Source organism: Erythrolamprus reginae, chromosome 3, assembly GCF_031021105.1.
Source record: "Erythrolamprus reginae isolate rEryReg1 chromosome 3, rEryReg1.hap1, whole genome shotgun sequence".
Lineage (NCBI taxonomy): Eukaryota > Metazoa > Chordata > Lepidosauria > Squamata > Dipsadidae > Erythrolamprus > Erythrolamprus reginae.
Window position 1 is genome coordinate 58,586,803 of NC_091952.1, and position 22,811 is coordinate 58,609,613.

At 41.7% G+C, this 22,811-nt stretch overlaps 1 protein-coding gene and 1 non-coding gene across 2 annotated transcripts; both read right to left on the minus strand.

Moving 5' to 3' along the window:
- Positions 1-831: 831 nt before the first annotated feature.
- Positions 832-21,584, minus strand: LEMD1 (LEM domain containing 1). The gene is made up of 8 exons (XM_070748897.1): positions 20,935-21,584; positions 18,251-18,415; positions 12,908-13,027; positions 12,173-12,246; positions 8,572-8,658; positions 7,672-7,767; positions 2,009-2,067; positions 832-1,145 (listed from the first exon to the last, which is right to left on the minus strand). The coding sequence occupies exons 1-8, from the start codon at positions 20,975-20,977 to the stop codon at positions 941-943; spliced, it is 849 nt and encodes a 282-aa protein (XP_070604998.1). The 5' UTR covers positions 20,978-21,584; the 3' UTR covers positions 832-940.
- Positions 21,221-21,292, minus strand: TRNAW-CCA (transfer RNA tryptophan (anticodon CCA)). Its single transcript has one exon. It is a non-coding gene; the product is annotated as a tRNA-Trp (tRNA).
- Positions 21,585-22,811: the final 1,227 nt, after the last annotated feature.

The following is a 22,811-nucleotide window of genomic DNA, read 5'->3' on the forward strand; positions in this document are numbered from 1 at the left end:
GAGGGTTCCTTCTTAGGATTTCCCAGAGTGTGTGTTTAATGGTTCAAGTAGTTTGCTTTAATTTGGAAAGGTTTCTGTCTATAGGCAAGGAAAAATAAAGGAAACTGTTTAGAAGAACCTCAACATGTCTTTTTTAATTTCTGGAACCTCGCAGGTCACTTTCTAAATTAACATATTTTTCAGACTATAAGATGCACCGGTGTATAATACACACCAAGATTTCCAAGAGGTAAATAAGAAAAAAAAGTTTTGTCCTTCCCAGCCCCCCAGGAGCAATCTGCAAGCCTCCCAAACCCCCCATGTGCTCGTTTTTTGCAAAAATAAGGGCATTTTCACCCTTTTTTGTGAAAAATGGGGCATGCAGAGGGTTTGGGAAGCCTGCAGAGTGCTCTTGAGGGCTGGGGAAAGGCAGAAACACCCCCATTTTTGCAAAAAAAAAAAACCAACCCATTTTTCCATAAAAAGGGTTTTTTTTAACCTTCCCCCAGCTCCTAGGAGCACTCTGCAGGCCTCCAAAATTCTCTGTGTACCTCACTTTGGGGAAAAACAAATGGGACTTGTGGGTGGGGCTTCAGAAGGTCAAAAATGGTTGTATTCAGTGTATAAAATGCACTGACATTTCCTCTCTCTTTTAGGGGGGAAAGGTGCATCTTATACCCATAAAATAGGGACAAAATACCAGATGAAGTGCTTTCATAAAATCAGTTAAGAATCTTCCTGCAAATTACCCAGTTAAGACAGAAATAGTAAAGAATCAAATGCTGCCCCATCTGATAGTTTAGAGAAACATTTTTAAAAATGCTTTAAAACACACACACATACACAGACAGATTGGATTATCCCAATTGCCGTTTAATGAGTTACTGAAATAACTTGTTCCTAAACAGATAACCGAACTGCCTTCCTTGGTCTTCTACCCATCTCTCAAGAAGGGTGGCCCTCATTTTCTAATAAAGAAGGTTGTGAATGGATTGGTTTCCATAGCTACATACACAAAGAGAAGGAAAACAAAGAAACAAAACACAGCAATCTTTATCCGTATTGGTATAAGCCCATCAGCTGTTTTTTCACATGTTGGCTGTGGTTTGCTTTCAGGACATTTCTTAAGTGAAGGAGGAGTCTCTCTTAATGTTCTTCTCCGAGAACTAGAAACACAAAAGGCAGTATATTGGTTGATTATATTTCTAAAATCCAAAAGGAAAAAAATGCTAATATTTTTCTGTTGCGATTTGTAGTGTCTGAATAGGCCTTTATTTGCCTAACCTGGAAAATAGGCATATTAGAGAACCCTAGCTGCTACAAATCAGAACATGTTTATGAAAGGATACAAATAACTAATATTTCAATAATTCACAACAGGTTGAAAATTAACATAATAGCACATAACACAAAGAAACTGGAGCCACAGAATTTTAATGAGGCTTGTATATAACAGGTACAAGTTAGTGACAGGAACTCCTATATAACAAAAGAAAAAAATGCATGCAAAGTGACAGTTTTTGGTCCCATTTTTAACAGCATTTAAGGCCTTTTATCTAGCAATTGTTTTGTTAAGCTAATTGCTGAAGCACTGAATATCTCAACTAGCCTATAGCTACATTTGCCTTTTTCTCATTAGAAAGTCATTCCCATTATCTTACTCAATTTTACTTTAAAATATTATAAATTCACCCTTTGGAGCGTTTCTTAACACGTTCTTTTAATTCATAGACAAATTCTATGAATTTAATTCAAGTAGACAAATTGTTTTTAATATTTTCAACTTTTCAGAGCAACTAACTATACCTGATTTCTGTGGAAATCGTGTTTTGTTTCAGTAAAATAGGTTTGCTGGAGGGATTTACTTACTTGCTAACTTATTTATTTTTGTTATTTATAAGTTGCCCAACTCCTTCCGGGTTGCCTAATAAACACTAGTTTTTCTTCATTATGGCTAAGGATACTTGGAAAGGCATTGAAGAACTTCTTAGACTTTCTTTACTGATAAGATAATTCTCAAGAACTTTACCTAGTTCCTACGGTGCTTGCATCAGGATGACCATAATCGAGGTGCAGTTTATCACTTTTCTGAAAAATAATGAGAGATTTATGAATTACAGTGGTACCTCGACATACGAGTCTAATTCATTCCAGACCCGAGCTCGTATGTCGATCAACTTGCATCTCGAACGAATGCCTTTAGACTTTGTTTTTCGCGCCAAGATAACTGGAAGCAAGGAATTCTTGCGCCACCTAGTGGAAGCTCGGCTCGTATCCCAAATTTGAGCTCGGGTGTCGAACAGAAATTTTGCTCGCGTCTCGGCTCATAACTTGGAATACTCGCACGTGGAGCACTCGTATCTAGAGGTACTACTGTACTGTGATTATAAAAACATGAAATGCACATTCTTTTTCTTGTAAACTAAAGGAACTAACTTCTTTGAAGGATTTCACAATTTGTTCAACACAATTTTAGAACAATAAAAACATAAACTATAAAAGCCATACAATATAATCCATAGCCAAAGGTATTTTTACATAGATCAACCACACTCAGTATCGATTCTATTCAGAGGTGGGTTCCATTTACTTTCACCACAAAAACTTATTCCAGAAGCAAACTGCCTAATAAATTATCCTTAAATGCATAATCCTCTTTTTCATTAAAAGCATGTTCAACATAAAAAAAGGCAATGAATATATATTCTTAAAATGATTTGAAGCCCAGTGCCAAGTATTGTGGCAATACTAGACCATCATTGGGAAGATGCATTTACAACAGAGCTTATTCAATGACTTTGGATAAATCACTTCCAGTCCCAACTTACCAAAATGGATTATTATTGTCAGGTGAATGAAAGAAAAGTTCCTTAGTTGCCAGGGATAAGGCAATACAGTGATCCCCCGGGTATCGCGATCCCGATCATTGCGAACGGCTACATGGCGATTTTTCAACCCAGAAGTCAAAACACCATCTGCGCATGCGCGCCCTTTTTTTCTATGGCCACGCATGCGTAGATGGCGCCGGGCAGATTAGCTGCTGGGCGGCTTCCCTGGGTCTTCCCCCTCTTGCTGGCGGGAGGGCGAGCGGCGGGCATCAGCGAGGAGTTTCCCCACCGCCCAAGCAAACTCCTCGCTGCCGCTCGCCCCGCCCTTCGCCCGCCCACGCCGTTCGCTTCGCGCGCCGCTTCCCAGCTGAGTCCTGAAGCGAATTGGCTTCAGGACTCAGCTGGGAAGCGGCGCGAGCGAGCGGTGCGAATGAACAGCATGTCCGCAGCCTGCCTGCCCGTGCGCCCGCCCGCCCTTCGCCCGCCCACGCCGTTCGCTCACGCCGCTTCCCAGCTGAGTCCTGAAGCGAATTGGCTTCAAGACTCAGCTGGGAAGCGGCGCGAGCGAACGGCTTGTCCGCCGCCTGCCTGCCTGCTCGCCCGCCGCTCGCCCACGCCGTTCGCTCGCGCCGCTTCCCAGCTGAGTCCTGAAGCGAATTCGCTTCAGGACTCAGCTGGGAAGCGGCGCGAGCGAACGGCGTGGGCGGGCGAAGGGCGTGCGAGCGGCAGCGAGGAGTTTGCGTGGGCGGTGGGGAAACCCCAATCTTCGGCTCCTCGCTGCTGCGGCGGAAGTAAAAACACCATCTGCGCATGCGCAGATGGTGTTTTTACTTCCGCAGCGCTACTTCGCGAAAAACCGATCATTGCGAGGGGTCCTGGAACGGAACCCTCGCAATGATCGGGGGATCACTGTATATATATACAGTTAATAAACTGCAACCCTTGATTAAACCACCACTATTCCAACTGACATATTCACTATAGTTTTCAAATCAGATGTTGCTTCCTAGGAGGAAATATAGTGCTTTCATCTTAAGCAAGGACCTATCTCTTGTTCACTATCTAAGGTTTGATTCAAAGCTAAAACTTGTCTCTTTACTGGATGCATTTTTTTCTTCCTGCTCTTGAGCACCATGTTTTGTCTCACTAAGCTTTCCAAATTCTAGCTTGAGCTTTGAAATACATACTTGTCTACACTCAAATAGCATAATAGAAATGCCAATCTTGATGAACACAAACTGCAGCCCTCGGGCAAGAAATAAACAATGAAGTTAAGGTCTCAAGGAAATCACCTAGAATACCTTAGTGGCCGAGGAAAGAAAATTACTAGAAGAGCTGCTATTGTTTATCTTTTCAACCTTGGCAAGATCCTTGGACTTTAACTCCTAGAATTCCCCAGCCAGCATGATAAAGAGTTGTTCTGCTTTGGGATCTAACTCAATGTTGTTACAGAATTGATTGTCTGCGGATTCGCCATTGTGTGTACAAACTTTTCAACCAATTTACTATAATCTGCAATAAACCAAAGGACCCTATTACAAAAACCTCAAAAATCTTCAAGAATCTGTCCTCCAAAGCAGGGGTCTCCAATCTCGGCAACTTTAAGACTTGTGGACAAAGCTGACTGAGGAATTCTGGGAGTTGAAGTCCACAAGTCTTAAAGTTGCCAAGGTTGGTGACCCCTGCTCCAAAGGATGCTATGCTAATACTATAAAAACTACATGCCACACAATTCTCCAAGATAGAAAAAGGAAACCATAAAAGAACAGGCAAAAGTCTTTAGATACAACACCACCTTTTGGAGGAAGTGGATTGGAATTAATCGTTCAAGATTTTATCTTTTATCATTATCCATGGTCACAAAAGCCAATATAGAAAATGTGTTAAAAACAATTTCTGCCTAATATTTCAGAGATTATCAGCTATGCTAATAAGAATTACTTTTGTCTCATTTTTAAAGCATTCTTCAAGGGAAAATGCTTTTCAAACAAAGCCATTCTTATTCCTTATGATCTAAAGTCTCTTGAGCCAATAAAGCCTTCAGCAATACTATTTTTATCCTCTCTATACAAGAAGAAATAAGAGGTCAGGAGGGACAACAATGAAGCACTTTAAGTGATGTTAGAGAATAACTAAAAAGGTTAGCTCCCTGCGGTCTACTCTGTTTTAAATACATTTAAGGCCTCTAGAATATTATTAATTCCTCGTTAAAGAAAGGAGTTCAATACAATACGTGGGTTTAAAACAGAGGGAAATCAGGGACCTATAAATATTTTGGATTGTTTGTAAAGTTTTCTCAGCTACTGTATGTCATTCCTGTAAGCTTAAAAAAGAGTTTAGGGTTTAAGAGGGCTCCGGAAGTTGTTAGCACATGGTTTCTCTGTCTTGTGAAAATTGTTTGTAGACATTGATTTGATTTATTTTGATTTGATTTATTAGATTTGTATGCCGCCCCTCTCCGCAGACTCGGGGCGGCTCACAACAACAACAAAAACAATATATATTAACAAATCTAATAATTAAAAAATCTAAGATAACAATTACACATTTAAAATCTAAAAGCAAGAAACCCCAATATAACAAACATACATACAGTCATATCATCTACTAGAACTACATAGGCAAGGGGAGATGTCTTAGTTCCCCCACGCTTGACGATAGAGGTGGGTTTTAAGGAGTTTACGAAAGGCAAGGAGGGTGGGGGCAATTCTAATCTCTGGAGGGAGCTGGTTCCAGAGGGCCGGGGCCGCCACAGAGAAGGCTCTTCCCCTGGGCCCCGCCAAACGACATCGCTTTGTTGATGGGACCTGGAGAAGGCCCACTCTGTGGGACCTAACCGGTCGCTGGGATTCATGCAGCAGAAGGCGGTCTCTTAGATACCCTGGTCCGGTGCCATGAAGGGCTTTATAGGTCATAACCAACACTTTGAATTGTGACCGGAAACTGATCGGCAACCAATGCAGACTGCGGAGTGTTGGTGTTACATTGGCATTTTTGGGAAAGCTCATGATTGCTCTTGCAGCTGAAGTTTCTGAACATTTTTCAAAGGTAGCCCCATGTAGAGAGATGAAATTGTCATCTTCAATTTGTAATCCTCTTCTTAACAAGTAGCATTTGGAGCAGTGGTTCTCAACCTGGGGTCAGGACCCCTTTGGGGGTCGAATGACCGTTTCGTAGGGGTTGCCTAAGACTATGGGAAAAGACAAATTTCCCATGGTGTTAGGAATGAAAGCTTCTATTCTGGCGCCTTGGAACATATTTTTACAATCTGACCAATCAGGCATTTATAGTGTGTACAGGGGGTGTCCTGCCAATCAGCTTAAACCTCTGCTGGGAGAATTGGCACTAGACATGTGGTTGGGGGTCCCCACAACATGATGAACTATATTAAGGGGTCGCGGCATTAGAAAGGTTGAGAACCATTGATTTGGAGCCTTCGGTCCTGAAGCACCTATAGAGCACTTTCTAAGACTCACCTTTATGGGAAAGTGTATGAAAAGATTTTGAGTAGTGATGAAAAAGAAAAAGGCAGGGATTTTCCCCTATCCACTTGGAAAATAAACATTGTCGGGACTGGTGTGTAGACCTGGATCTGAGCAGTTTATTGCAATATAGTGTGTCTTTGGAGACTAGGAATGGGAAAAAAGTGTAGTCATTCAGTTCCAAGCTTTCCCCCCAAAATCCAGAATATCTTCTACTGCTCTGCAAACCTGGACAGTACTCTAAGGATGCTTCAGATGAAGAAAGAATAGTAAAAGTAGTCCAGATTATATGTACATTTTAAAAAGGAAGTACTTTAATGATGCTTCCTCATAATATTTTAGTCCAAAATCTTTAATTTGAGGGAGCTGGATTTGGCTATCATATGCCAGGTCAATTGTGACCAAGTCATATAGGTAGTACCCTTAACTTCTTTTGATTTGAATGTTACATTCTTGCTCATGCAGAGTTTTTTAAAAATGTTGGTCTAGTTGAGTTCAAAGAAAGTTCTAGCAACTGTTGTGGTTCAGCCTGAGTCAGATCAAAGACCAGCTGCGTCTCTGCTGGCTCCATGCCCGGGGGAGGCTGAGAGCGGAGAGGAGAGTTCTTGGCAGTCAGACAGGGGAGATAGCAGTCAGGAAAGTGACGAGGAAGAAAGGCCTGGGAGCCCTGGGGAAGGGCTATCTTAAGCAAGTAGCTTGGATTCTCTGGAGTCCCTGGAGTCATTGGATGACGAAGCACAAGCTATCATTAGTATGCGACAGAGACGCATAGATCAAAGGAGAAATCAACTGAATAGATATTATCAGCGTTGAATGAGGAACACCAGGGGGTTGGGTGTGGTCCTCATTAGCAGGGAAGGGTTTATAAGGCAGGCAAACCCTTTCGGCAGCGTGGAGTGTTATCAACGGGAAATTGGTGTTATCTGCATTTTCTCTCAGCGTTTTTGTTCCTGGCTTGTGGCCCAGCAGCCTTGAAGACTGGTGGGAGGTGTATGTCTGTTATCTCAACAGCCTCGTCTGGCATTAAGGATCCTGTGTTTCTGTATGAACAATTGCCTTTGTGTATCTATTTGGAGTTCCAGTGTTTTCCTGATCTGTAAGGACATTTTCTTTTGGCTTCTTTTCTCTTTACCATTATAAAACTGTGTTTGGATTCAACCGGTGTGTCTGGCTTATCTTTTTGGGTTGGTCATAGCTTCCGGAGTGACCCAGACAGAACAAGCAACTGGGCTATTTTCAAGAGAAACGTATCATTTGGCCTGTTTAGAGCTATGTGCTATTCCTCAATAATAATTTCTTTTATGTTTTGTCCAAAATTCTACCTTAACAAATTGTATGTTTAAAAAAAACACTTTGTGTTTCGCATAGTGTTCAAAAGGTACCTTTTGTTTGCTCGTCTCAGAGCTGTTGCCAGCTTTCTTCCTTAATCCTTGTGACCGATGTGGTGCCATTTTACTTTCTGGTAATATCTCTTGGAGCTGTTAACAGACAATTTATTAGTAATGAAGAAACACACCAACAGGGCATATACATGAAACTTCCACAGCAAATATCTATTGTCTCTGATCACATTTCAGAGATATTGGGAGTAGAACTGCATGTCAATTTAAAATGTACCTGCTTTAAAAAAACACTAGGGCCATTTTGACTTTTCAATTTGAAAGAAATAAAGGAGCTTTAGCAGATGCAAAGGCACTCATACAGCACCTGTCAGCAAACCTTTAAACAAAACATATATTTTCCTGGGATCGTATTGCTGCCACCACCACTGCTGTGAAAGGCAGCTGTGCTACCTGGGGAATCCCCTTGCTGTTTTAAGTGTTGCTATAAGTGCAGTGTAAGTGCCCTATACTCGCCAAAAAGTCTTTTTCTCTTTGACTCTGAAGCACCACAGATGCTCTTTCTGGGATTTTAAGTGAATATTATCAATCATCTCACAAAATCACTGCCATTCTACATATGACCAGCTTGTTTTTGTTTGACTGTTTTCTGTTAGTTTGGTTATTTTCCAAATAAAGTACCAAGCCACCCACCTTTTTCCCATCCCAAAATGCATTCGGAGTCTACTTGGTTTCTTTTGGCACTACTGGAAATGTTATTCGAACAAACTTCCTACTTAATTCATAACTATACTTACGGAAATCAAATTTGTTACCTGTGGTGTGTGTGCCATAGACTCATTTTTTTGGGGGGGGGGAGGGGGGGAGGATCCAGATGCCAAGGTATGTACCAGAAGACACATTACATCTTTGGGAACCCGATCAAGCAGTTACAGTACTTACTTCTGCTACTATTTTGGCTAAACTGTGCTCAGAATCAGGCGACAAGAGTTTCTTCTGGCGTTCTGTTATTTCATCTACAGGTGCTTTCTAAGGTAGAAGAGAAAGCATAACTGAGGTTGCAAAAAGATAAGACTTGTATCAGGTGCATGGTGCTGGGATAGTAAAACTCTTCAAATGTGAGGCTATAAAAATCCTGTGTTTTTCACATGGTGACTGGTAACTATAACTAGTACAGCCACACATACAAGAGGTCTAGGCTTACCCACACCACAATTCAAAAAGTATACCTATTTATTAATAAGAAGGATATTTTAGGAGCACATTTTCAGCGTGTTGTGGCCCGCCAGCAGTCCATGCAGCTGATAGCGGATCTCAAGAGGAGACCGACTTGGTGATGAGCCAACAACCTGTGCAGCTGGCACCTGAGTCAGATAGTGGGGAGGATGGGGAGGACTTGTGCCAGAGGCAGAGGTTCAGCCAAGGCCTTCCGAACCTCCAGCACCTCAGAGCAGCAATGAGGAAGAAGAGGTTTCTCCTCTTCTTGATGCAAGAGCCCGCAGAGCTGCCAAGAGACAGGAATGGTTACACCAGAGGAGGTCTTCTCAGAAGTAAGACTGGAGGCTAATTGGACACTCCCCTAATCTACTTAAGGACATCAGATGCAGCTAACAAGCTGCAGAGAAAAATGTGTGAGAAACCTGCCTGATGATAGTGTCTGAAAGACTTCTGCTTTGTTTTTCTCTGCTGCCGTTTCGGTCAAGAACTACCTCTAGGCATTTTGCCAACTCTCTGAAGCTACATAAGACATAATCTTCGGAGAGGGGTGGCATACAAATCTAATGAATGAATTAATGAATTAATGAATTAATTAATTAATTAATTAATAAAATTTCAGCTTGTCCAAAATGCAGCCGCTGAGCAGTTTTGGGCCTTCCAAGACATGCCCATATCTATCATCACTCCGTGGACTGCATTGGCTACTGATCTGTTTCCGGACACAATTCAAAGTGTTGGTTATGACCTATAAAGCCCTACATGGCATACGGCCAGACTATCTCCGAGACCGCCTTCTGCTGCATGAATCCCACCGACCGGTGAGGTCCCACAGAGTTGGTCTCCTTAAGGTCCCATCGACCAAATAATGTCGGCTGGCGGGACCTAAGGGAAGAGCCTTCTTTGTGGGGGGGGGGCCTTCTGGAATCAGCTCCCCTGGAGATTCACACTGCCCCCACCCTCCTCACTTTCCGAAAGTGTTTGAAAATTCATCTTTGCTGCCAGGCCTGGGGGTTTTAGATCTTCCCCCCTTGACCAATGAATGTTTTTAGTATGATTGTCGAATGAATGGTATTGATAGTTTTTTTAATTAGGATTTTAAAGATTGTTTTAATGTATTATTAATTGGATTGTTATTACTATTTTCTGGTTTTTTGTACTCGGAGAGGGGTGGCATACAAATCCAATTAAATCTTAAATCTTAAGCTCTTCTTTAAAACTCTTTCAACTGATACAAGCGATTAATGAAGATCAATTAGTAGCTGGTTGCTTTCCAAAAAAGACTGCTTGTATATTGGTATGTGCATATTCAATGCTAAGACATTTATTAGTGGTGGTTGCATTAAATATGTGTACATAAACTGGGTATTGTGTTATTTTCTTGGCGGGGACTGAACAGAGCGATTGACCATGCTGTGCCTTCCTCATTCTACACTTATTTAAACACAGGAGTAATTCTTGGAGGATGAAAATAAAGGAGGGGTTTTAAAAAGTGATCTACAATGTTCACTTGAAAAGCATGCATTACTTCTTTTTATGGCCTTTAGGGGATACAGTTTGGAGTCTTGTGCGTTGACACATTTGATGGACTGAAGTTACAAGCATGAATTGTTAAAGTTCAACATTTTTGCCACAGCCTACATTGGTCTGGATTCTGATAGGTACAATGTGATGGTTGAAAACATGGACAAATGAAATCAGACAGCTGCCATTCAATGCTCAAGAAAGCCGATTCTCTGGGGCAGGTCATTCTCCTGAAGTGATCCCTATCATAGTTAAGAAGGAATTTATTTGCCGGTTAATAGCTCTTAAAAGTTAATAGTTAAAAGCAAGACAATCTTTTGGTTCTAAAGATCATATGCAGAGCTAATTGTTGGATTAAAAATTATGGGCACAATTGGTAAGAATGGAGACTCCCTTTCCTTAACAAAAAGACTTCATTTATTTTCTAATCTTGAGAAAATTGGGACATTTATTTAATATACAGTGTTCCCTTGATTTTCGCGGGTTCGAACTTCGCAGAACGTCTATACCACGTTTTTTCAAAAATATTAATTAAAAAATACTTTACGGTTTTTCCCCCCATACCACGGTTTTTCCCGCCCGATGATGTCATGTCATTGCCAAACTTTCATCTGCCTTTAAAAAACATTTTTTTAAATAAACTTGAATAAATAAACATGGTGAGTAATAATCTAAATGGTTGCTAAGGGAATGGGAAATTGTAAATTTAGGAGTTTAAAGTGTTATGGGAAGGCTTGGGATATTGTTCATAGCCAAAAATAGTGTATTTACTTCCGCATCTCTACTTCGCGGAAATTCGACTTTCGCAGGCGGTCTTGGAACGCATCTCCCGCGAAAATCGAGGGAACACTCTATATTCCACCCATCTCATTGTCAAGAGACTTACAAACATAATAAAAACACTAGACATTAAATAAGTAAAAATAATAATGCTGGATAAAAATACAATAAATCAATCCAATAAATCCAATAAATAAATGCATAAAACCAGAATGAGATGAGATCTGCTATTTAATCCATTAAAGACCTCCCCGGGCAAAGCCAGGTTTTGAAGCTCTTACAGAAAGTCAGGAAAGTGAGGGTGGATCTCAGCTTGAAGGGAACAATGTCCTAGAAGTGGGAGTCAAACAGAAAAATCCCTTCTCCTGGAACCTGACTGTCAGAATTCCTAGACCAATGAGGTCCACAATAAACCCCCTCTACCAGAATGAGAGGTCCAATCCCATTAGAGTGAGAAAGTTCCTAAGATAACCTGGAGTCATGCAATAAGAGTCATAAACAACACGTTGAATTGGACCTAGAAGCAGACTGGGAATCAGTGCAGCTTATGCAACAGCTGCAGATGCATTCTGTGCAAGCTGTAGCAATTGTAGGTGGAGAGGAGAAATGCAAAGGATCTATAGAAAGGATCCATGGGGAAGGGAGTTAAAGCCTCTTCCCCACAATTGCCCAGAAAAACAGAAAGACCAAAACAATATTCCCACAATCCTCTCTCTCTCTCTCTGTCTGTGTGTGTTTGTGTGTGTGTGAATGTTTTCCACCTTTCTAGTAATAATTCCTTCTGAATTATCTTATTATAAAATTGGCTCATTCTTAAACACCTGAATACTCCAGTCTATTTTGCTCCCGATCTCCCGAGGCCCTAATGCATTAACAGAATCCACTGAAATACTTTCTAATTATGTGAATGGAGTAATTGCTTCACTTGTCAGGAGTCTGACACAAAGTACATCAGTTTATATTCACCTGTAATTGCCTTGCATTTATCTATAGACACAAGATTTCCATAATTGGTGTAACTTACATTATCAGAACCACAGGCACACTCTGCTGATACTCTGAAGTTACTGTTCTGAAGAACGACGTCTGCAGCTGGTCCTAGGGTAAAATAAGGTCCTCTGAGCAATTCTCCCATTACCCATTTCAGAAGCAGTAGCTATTTCTTCTACTTCTTCAATGTGGTCACGAGAAAACCAGCAACTTTGTTTACTTGTCATTACATCTAAAACCAATTAATATTAGCTAGGGTTTATTTGCATACGTTTGGGTCATTATTCAGTCATATGTTAAAGAAAGCCATTAATTTTGACATTTCATGAAATAGACTTACTCCAGACACAATGAGAATTGGACAATTCTGCCAACGTTTGTTCAAATATTATCTGTATAATTAATTCTGCCCAGCAATTGGGCAGCGTGAATTTCTATGAAAAGAGCTTCCAGCTGAAATATAAGATTATAGGGTTTTGCATGGTGATCTGTTTTTTTATTTTGTTCTAATAAAGAAGTTTCTGGGATGTGAACAAAGCAATGTTGATAAGCATGCTACTTATACATCAGACATAAATTGTTTGTTGTACAAAATAATTCACTCGGTATATTCTCTGAAATCAATGGGCCTTAAATTACCTTACTCTAGACAGGAGCAAAGCCAATTAATGTTAATTTTATCTGCTGATAATAGCAAAGATTAAGTAATCATTATATTCATACACAGAGAGAGCAACATTCCATTCAGCGAATGATTAGTAGGCATTACCTTTTGCTCCAACATTTTCCTTTTCACAATCAACCTTCCGTCTCTTCTCTCCAGCTGCTGCTCCTGGGCATTGCTTCATCAATTGCTGAAGCTTGCTTTCATAAACGGTTCTTGTGGATGCTAAAACAAATAGACCAACATGATTCTTGGCTTTAATGACTTTTTTGTTCTATTCCATATTATATATTATATATTATATATGGAATTCAAATTTTAAATATTCAAAGCACATAGAAGGCATCTCACGCTTATACATCACTTCCTTCATTGAAAGCTCCAGGCAGTATATACAGTATGTGAGGCCATGTTTTATCCCTGCAACTTTGTAAGTTGAGATGAAAGAGAATGCCTCTCTTAAAACTGCCTACTGTGCTACTCCACACTGGGAATTTGAACCTGAATCTCTGCATGCCAAGTCCAGCATCTTAAACATTATAGTATATCTGCTGTCTTAAGCATTCTTCAAATACTACCATGTCCCCATCTTGGTTGTCTCTTCTGTAGGCCGCTAAATAACCATCAACTTCAAATAGTCACTAGACTTGTTTCACTATATCTGATTATATGTAATGAATTATTTATTTATTTTATTTATTTATTTATTTATTAGATTTGTATGCCGCCCCTCTCCGTAGACTTGGGGCGGCTCACAACACAATAAAAACAATTCCTGACAAATCTAATAATTTACAATTTAAAATTTAAAATAGTTAAAAAAACCCATTTTTAAGCAGACAAACATACCATACATAAATTATATAGGCCCGGGGGAGATATCTCAGTTCCCCCATGCCTGACGACAAAGGTGGGTTTTAAGGAGTTTGCGAAAGGCAAGGAGGGTAGGGGCAGTTCTAATCTCTGGGGGGAGCTGGTTCCAGAGAGTCGGGGCCGCCACAGAGAAGGCTCTTCCCCTGGGGCCCGCCAACCGACATTGTTTAGTTGACGGGACCCGGAGAAGGCCCACTCTGTGGGACCTAATCGGTCGCTGGGATTCGTGCAGCAGAAGGCGGTCTCGGAGATATTCTGGTCCGATGCCATGAAGGGCTTTATAGGTCATAACCAACACTTTGAATTGTGACTGGAAATTGATTGGCAACCAATGCAGACTGCGGAGTGTTGGTGTAACATGGGCATACCTGGAGAAGCCCATGACTGCTCTCGCAGCTGCATTCTGCACGATCTGAAGTTTCCGAACACTTTTCAAAGGTAGCCCCATGTAGAGAGCATTACAGTAGTCGAACCTCGAGGTGATGAGGGCATGAGTGACTGTGAGCAGTGAGTCCCGGTCCAAATAGGGCTGCAACTGGTGCACCAGGCGAACCTGGGCAAATGCCCCCCTCGCCACAGCTGAAAGATGGTTCTCTAATGTGAGCTGTGGATCGAGGAGGACGCCCAAGTTGCGGACCCTCTCTGAGGGGGTCAATAATTCCCCCCCTAGGGTGATGGATGGACAGATGGAATTGTCCTTGGGAGGCAAAACCCACAGCCACTCCGTCTTATCCAGGTTGAGCTTGAGTCTGTTGACACCCATCCAGGCCCCAACAGCCTCCAGGCACCGGCACATCACTTCCACTGCTTCGTTGATTGGACATGGAGTGGAGATGTAAAGCTGGGTATCATCAGCGTACTGATGATACCTCACCCCATGCCCTTGGATGATCTCACCCAGCGGTTTCATGTAGATATAGAATAGCAGGAGGGAGAGGACTGACCCGAGGCACCCCACAAGGGAGAGACCTCGGGGGCGACCTCTGACCCCCCACTAACACCGACTGCGACCGACCGGAGAGATAGGAGGAGAACCACTGAAGAACAGTGCCGCCCACTCCCAACTCCTCCAGCCGGCGCAGAAGGATACCATGGTCGATGGTATCGAAAGCCGCTGAGAGGTCAAGAAGCACCAGGACAGAGGATAAACCCCTGTCCTGGGCCCGCCAGAGATCATCCATCAACGCGACCAAAGCAGTTTCCATGCTGTAACCGGGCCTGAAACCCGATTGCTGGGGACCTAGATAATCGGCATCTTCCAAGGACTGCTGGAGCGCCACCACCTTCTCAACAACCTTCCCCATAAAGGGAAGGTTGGAGACTGGACGATAGTTGTTAAGTACGGCTGGGTCCAGGGAAGGTTTCTTGAGGAGGGGGTGCACAAGCACCTCTTTATAGGGTGATGGAAAAGACCCCCTCCCCAAGGAAGCGTTGACAATCTCCTGGATCCAGCGCCGTGTCACCTCCCTGCTGGCCGAAACCAGCCAGGAGGGACACGGAATCATTAATCCAATTTATAGTATACAGTGATCCCTCGAGTATTGCGAGGGTTACGTTCCAAGACCCCTCGCGATACTCGATTTTTCGCAATATAGTGGTGCGGAAGTAAAAACACCATCTGCGCATGCGCGCCCTTTTTTTCCATGGCCGCGCATGCGCAGATGGTGTTTTTACTTCCGCACCTGGCCCAGGGAAGGTTCCTTCCGCCGCCCAGCAGCTGATCTGCTCGGCAGCGCCGCAAAGGGGAAACCCCGATCTTCGGCTCCTCGCTGCTGCCGCGCCCGCCGCTTGTCCGCCCGCCGCTTGTCCGGCCGCCGCTTGTCCAGCCGCCGCTTGTCCGGCCGTCGAACTTCCGCGTTTGGCTTCAGGACTCAGCTGGGAAGCGGCGCGGCTGTTTTAAAAGGTCGCAGCCAGCCTGGGGGGCTTCCCAGCACCCCCCGAACCCGGGTTGGGGGTTCGGGGGGGTGCTGGGAAGCCCCCCAGGCCGGCTGCGACCTTTTAAAACAGCCGCGCCGCTTCCCAGCTGACTCCCGAAGCCAAACCCGGAAGTTGGTTTTTTTTAAATTAATTTTTTTTTTTAAATCGTGATATAGCGTATCGCGAATATCGAGATCGCGAAACTCGAGGGATCACTGTAATATACTTGAATATTCCATCCCATTCCATCCCATTCCATCCCATCCCATACCATACAACATATAGAATAGAATATATTATTAGTCTTCGGAGAGGGGCGGCATACAAATCTAATAAACTATAACTATAATTCTTTATTGGCCAAGTGTGATTGGACACACAAGGAATTTGTCTTTGGTGCATATGCTCTCAGTGTACAGAAAATACTGTAGTGTATAGAAAATCCTAGTGTACAGATATATTTCTCAAGAATCATGAGATACAGCACAATGATTGTCATAGGGTACAAATAAGCAATCAGGAAACAATCAATATTAATATAAATTGTAAGGATACAAGCAACAAGTTATAGTCATATAGTCATAAATGGGAGGAGATGGGTGATAGGAATGATGAGAAAAACTAATAGTAATAGTAATACAGCCTTAGTGAATAGTTTGACAGTGGGGAAGGAATTATTTGTTTAGCAGAGTGATGGTGTTCGGGGAAAAAACCCTGTTCTTGTGTCTAGTTGTCTTGGTGTGCGATGCTCTATAGCGACGTTTTGTGGGTACGAGTTGAAGCAATTTATGTCCAGGATGTGAGAGGTCCATAAATATTTTCACATCCGTTTTTGACTCGTGCAGTATACAGGTCCTCAATGAAAGGCAGGTTGGCAGTAATTGTTTTTTCGGCAGTTCTGATTATCCTCTGAAGTCTGTGTTGGTCTTGTTGGGTTGCAGAACCAAACCAGAGTTGTAGAGGTGCAGATGACAGACTCAATGATTCCTCTGTAGAACAGTACCAGCAGCTCCTTGGGCAGTTTGAGCTTCCTGAATTGGTGCAGAAAGAACATTCTTTGTTGCACTTTTTTGATGACTTTTTGATGTTAGGTGACCATTTTAGGTCTTGAGATATGATAGAACCTAGAAATTTGAAGGTCTCTACTGTTGATACTGTGTTGTCTAGAATTGTAAGATGGGAGGGGTTTTCCTAAAGTCTACCACCATTTCTACGATTTTAAGTGAATTCAGATCCAATTGTTCTGGTCGCACCACAAGGTTAGTTGATCAACCTCCCATCTCTACGTGGTTTCATCATTGTCTCGAATGAGACCAATCACTGTTGTATCATCTGCAAACTTCAGTAGTTTAACAGATGGATCGTTTGAGATACAATCATTGGTATATAGAGAGAAGTGATGAGAGTACACTATAACACACTATATTGTATTATATAATATACTTGTATGGTCAAGGCTATAGTTTTTCTAGTTGCAATGTATAGTTGTGAAAGTTAGACCATAAGAAAGGCTGAGAGCCAAAGAATTGAGGCTTTGAACTATGGTGCTGGGGAAAGCTCCTGCAAATTCCTTGGATTGCAAAGTGATGAAACCGGTCAGTCAAGAGGAGATCAAACCCTGACTGCTCTTTAGAAGGTCAGATTCTGAAGATGAAACTCAAATACTTTGGCCACCAAATGAGAAGGATGGACTCACTGAAGAAGAGTCGAATGCTGGGAAAGATTGAGGACAAAAGAAGAAGGGGATAACAGAGAATGAGGTGGCGGAATGGGGTCACTAAAGCAGTAGGTATGAAATGGACTCCAGAGGATGGTAGAGGACAGGAAGGCCTACAGGAACATTGTCCATGGGGTCATGATGGGTCGGACATGTCTTCACAACTAACAACAACAACAATGCAATAATACTCTTAAAGGCCTATCAAAAACTAATGTCAACCTTGCAATGATATTCAAATCTATCTCCATTAATCCAGGTGCCTCTCATCCTGCAATTATGCAATTTGTTTTTATCCAAATTCAGAAACAATACAAAAAATGAGAAACCATCTCCTTTTGATACAATTCCATTTTGAATTGTACAGCTCTCTTCAAAGTGTTTCCTTGTAATGTCATGTGGAAATTCAATAAAAGATTTATTCTACCCTTCAGCTAAATCATTCATTATAACAACGCTGAAAATATTAGTGGAAGAACCTAAACCTAAACCAGAAAAAGTAATACCATATTAAAAGAACTAGAGAATTTAGCAAATGCTTATCAGCCTAGTTTGGATGTACTAAACCTTATTTTTTAACTAAGAGTACATTAAACAACATTCATGATTTGGAAAATTTGAAGCAAAGTATGCAAAAGTATAGCCAGAGCCCACAAGATAAAACAGAATATAAACCTCAATATAAACGAAGGTATATACATATTTTGCTTCCACTGTTGTCTCATAGTCACACACACACACAAGGAACAAACAGTTGCATTTCTATTCCCTTATCAAAATGAGCTTGCCTCAAAGCTGGATGTGTTTCAAGAACCATTTCCTACCAGTTAAGCAGTGGTGGTAGTGCTAGGAAAAATACCAACTCTTGGTTATAGTGAGTAGTAAGTAGTGAGCCGGCTTTCTTTTATATCTCCCAAGGTCATCATGGATCTGATACATACGTAATATTGGTCCAGGGTTAACTCCATATGAGCAAAGCTGCTTCCATAGTTCAGCGTCAGTCAGACTTTTAATATCAAGTTCTTCTTTCGCACTTTGTCCTTCTACGTCTTTTTCCTTGCTTTTTATATGCACATCTACATTCTCCATGTCTCCAGATAGTGGGCCTATAAAAGAAGGCATAATGCTGGTTAAGAATTTTTCTTTCAAGACTTTGAAAAAAATATTCATTAATTGCTTTTGTATTTAATAAACACCTATTACTTAACTAATGCATCTAGATTCCTGCCAATTTTGAAATGATTTCAAAATGATGTATCAGTATTATCAAACGAACACTATGTCAATGTTGATCAGAATAACTTAGAATAAGAGAGTTGGAAGGGACCTTGTAGGTCATCTAGTCCAACCCCCTGCTCAAGCAGGAGACCCCAGACCATTTGTGATAAGTGGCTGTCCAGACTCTTCTTAAAAGCCGATGAACTCACAACTTCTGAAAGCAATTAATCGTTCTGTCAGGAAATGTCTCCCTATTTCCACGTTAAATTTCTCCTTGATCAGTTTCCATTCATTGATTCTTGTCATGCCTTTGGTGCTTTAGAACAGTGTTTCCCAACCTTGGCAACTTGAAGATATCTGGACTTCAACTCCCAGAATTCCCCAGCCAGCATTTGCTGGCTGGGGATTTCTGGGAGTTGAAGTCCAAATATATTCAAATTGCCAAGGTTGGGAAACACTGCTTTAGAAAATAGGTTGTCACCCACGTCTCTGTGACAGGCCCTCAAATATTGGAACACTGCTTTTATGTCACCTCTGGTCCTTCTCTTCACTAGACTAGCCATGCCCAGTTCTTCTAATTTCTTCATATATTTTAGCCTCCAAGCCCCTAATCATTTTTGTTGCCCTTCTCTGCACTTTTTCTAGTCTCTCAACATCCTTTTTACAGTGTGGTGACCAAAACTGGGTGCAGTAATCTAGATGTGGCTTCACTAAGACTTTATAGAGCAGGATTACCTCACATGATCTTGTTTCAATCCCTCTGTTAATGCAACCTAGGATTGCTTTGCCTTTTTTGTTTGCTGCTGCACACACTGCTGGTTCATATTTAATTGATTGTCCATTAGGACTCCAAGATCCCTCTCACAGTTACAGCTATTAAGCCAAGTTTCACCTAATCTGTACATGTACTTTTAATTTCTGTCCCCTAAGTGTAAGACTTTACTTTTTTCTATGTTGGATTTCATTTTGTCAGCTCTGTGAACATTCATAAAAACACAGACATCAAATAAAGTGGCATATTTCATTAGCAATTAAAAGCGGGGGGAATCCCAGTTCTAAAGACAAATATTTATTTTTATTTATTTATTTATTGGATTTGTATGACGCCCCTCTCCGAAATATGCACCAAAGACAAATTCCTTGTGTGTCCAATCATACTTGGCCAGTAAAGAATATTTGAGCAATACTCAAATATTGCTTTAAGATTAATTAAGATGCATGAACGGTCGGAGGGCATCCCTAGGACCATAGGGTATCAGTTTAAGGTACTGTACTCCTGATTTGCTGGACCATTGCCAGAAGCATGTAGTTTGCCATCAGCCCCTGGGATCAATTTCCAGTTGTCTCTGGTTTGTTATAGTGGCAACTGAAGGATTTATTGGGGTGAAAGCAGACTCCCCAACCTATCCCTGTAATCCTCTAAAGTGGGAAGTCTTCGAACTGCTGAGGGTCATCGGCAGTAGTGGGTTGCTACCGTTACGGTAGGGGACAGTGCACCGGTAGAGGTCGCCGGCTTGCGCAATTTGCTTGCGGCCGCTACGATGCCAGTCCTATGGGTGCCGCCATCTTGTTTTTTCAATTTTTCATATTTTTGCTTCATGCCATGCACAAACGTCAAATCTCGCAAGGGGACATGTGCACATGCAACATTTCAGCGATTTTTTTGCTTCTGTACATGCGCAGAAGGGGGAAAATCGCCTGAATCTCTCTCATGTGCGCATCCCCTCGTGGGATTTCAGTGCATTTTTGCACTGAAGCTGCACGCACAGCGCCCTGGTAGCAGCAGTAATGGCAATCTGCCCCTGGTCATTGGGGTTTCATTTTATTAATAATCATTAACAGACAAACTGTTATTTCATTTTCTTACCCACTTTCCAGCTGGTTTACTATTAAAAGCATTCCTCAGAAACAACCCTAATCACAACAGATTTAAAGTTAAAGTGCTTTTTTTCATTGTGCTCCTGGAGATCATTCCCCAAACTACTCTAACACTGGTCAACCCAAAAAATTAATCAGCAAAGGCAATCATTAGATTTGTACATTGTGTGTTGTTGTTGTGAGCCACTCCGAGTCCTGGGAGAGGGGCGGCATACAAATCTAATAAATTATTATTATTATTAATAATAATAATAATAATAATAATAATGCTTTTTAAATTGTTCTTTTAAAATTAGATTTGTACATTGTGTATTGTTGTTGTGAGCTACTCCGAGTCCTCGGAGAGGGGTGGCATACAAATCTAATAAATTATTATTATTATTATTATTATTATTATTATTACTACTACTATTAATTATTTAATAAAACGGCTTCAATAGTAAACGTGTAGAGGCATCTCTCTTTCCTGCTCTATTTGATTTAAGATTTCGCTTCCTTTCTCCTCCCTTTTCAAGAGGGGCCACTGTACCTTCTTTGTTTATTTTTCCTTCCATGATTTCCCGCTCGATCATCTATGTTCCATGATTTCAATTGCATTCATGGCGCTTTATGGGGACAACGTGAGCCGCCTCCCGTTGACCCCAACACCTTTATTACGTATTTCTTGACTTCAGGCCTTCCGACGTGTTAGCGTTCCTCCCCCTTGTTGCAATCCAACAAATAACCCGCGAGGCCGCTTTTAAAGGGGAAGAGAAAAGTGATACGGCCTATATTTAGGGGGTAAAATAAATCCCTCTTTCGAAGGGGGATCCTTATGACCCCGACGTGATTCGAACACGCAGCCTTCTGATCTGGAGTCAGACGCGCTACCGTTGCGCCACGAGGTCTTGCGGCTCAAGCTGGAAGCAAACATCCAAGAGACTGATCGGCTCCGTCCGAGTTCCGATTTTTTTTTTGTTTCCTTTCTCTTCGCGCATGCGCCTAAGTTCTTCTATATTAAAAGCAGCTATTAGATACGCTTAAAAACATGCTCTGTGTTCCCTTTATTTCTACCGCTGAATTCACTGTGTGAAAAAGTAAAACCAGAGTTTCGTCTTTTCTGAGGGCAAAGAAGCGATCCCCAAACGTGCCACCCCGCCCCCAACCCCAAGTCCGTTGTCGGACGCCACCCTGTCAATCAATGGGTAGACCACGCCTCCCGCAGGTGAAAAAAATAAAAGTGAGGTAAGAGACGTAATAGCGGACGCTACCATTTGCCGATGGGGGGAGACAACTTTTTGTTTTGATTCGGGATCCCTAGAAGTTGAGAGAGGTGTGCTGCGCTGTGGTTTTCTTTTGGACCATAAAGTTGCATTTCTTCAAGGCTATTTACTTGATCTATTGTAACAAAGGCAGGCATCTTCCCCTCCACCCACCCACCCCTACAAATTCTTCAAGTATAAACTCGACTACTGGGTTTATTACGTTAATAGAAATAGATCAGGGATCTCCAACCTTGGCTACTTTAAGACTTGTGGACTTCAATTCCCAGAGTCCCTCAGGCAGCAAAGCTGGCTGAGGAACTCTGGGAGTTGAAGTCCACAAGGCTTAAAGTTGCCAAGGTTGGAGAGCCCTGAAATAGATAATATCAGTTCTTGCGGACTACAGCTTGGAAATGTCATTCTGTATCGCCAAATTGTGGCATGCTTTTGACGAAAGAAGGCTCCACTTCCAGCTTAACTCACCTCACAGGACTGTAGTGGGGAAACGAGAGAGGAGGGAATATTAGATATTTTTTTCTGCCTTGAGATATTTATTTAAAAATACTGAAGATGGGATATATAAATAAAATAAGAAATAAATCTGTGGTTTACAGTTTGCGGGATTTTAGGTTCCATCTACCCCAGCCAGCAGAGTATGGATTGATGGGAATCAGAATCTGTCTGGAAACTGATTTGCTTATCTGCCATCAAATCCTTGTCAACAGTTAGGAACCAAATAGATGCAAGATTGTTGCCCTTCATCAGAAAAAGAATTAACTTTTATATTGTTTACAACAAAAAATGCCATGGTGGAAACTTATGCACTAAATATACTGGAGCATAACATGCAGTCATCTTCAGCACATGAATTTCCTGTTCAAATTTTCTGATAAGCATTTTAGTTCATTATTAATCTGTGCCTTCATTTCAAAGGCTATGTGGTGATGTAGGTGTGGGTGGGTGGTGCCACATCCATTTCGCAAGATCTTTGATATAGATTTAAGCTTTTGCTTTTTCTTAGTTTCTCAAAACATGCCATCTGCTCTATGTACAATAGAGCAGTGTTTCCCAACCTTGGCAACTTGAAGATATTTGGAGTTCAACTCCCAGTATTCCCAAGCCAGCAAATGCTGGCTGGGTAAAACTGGGAGTTGAAGTCCAAATA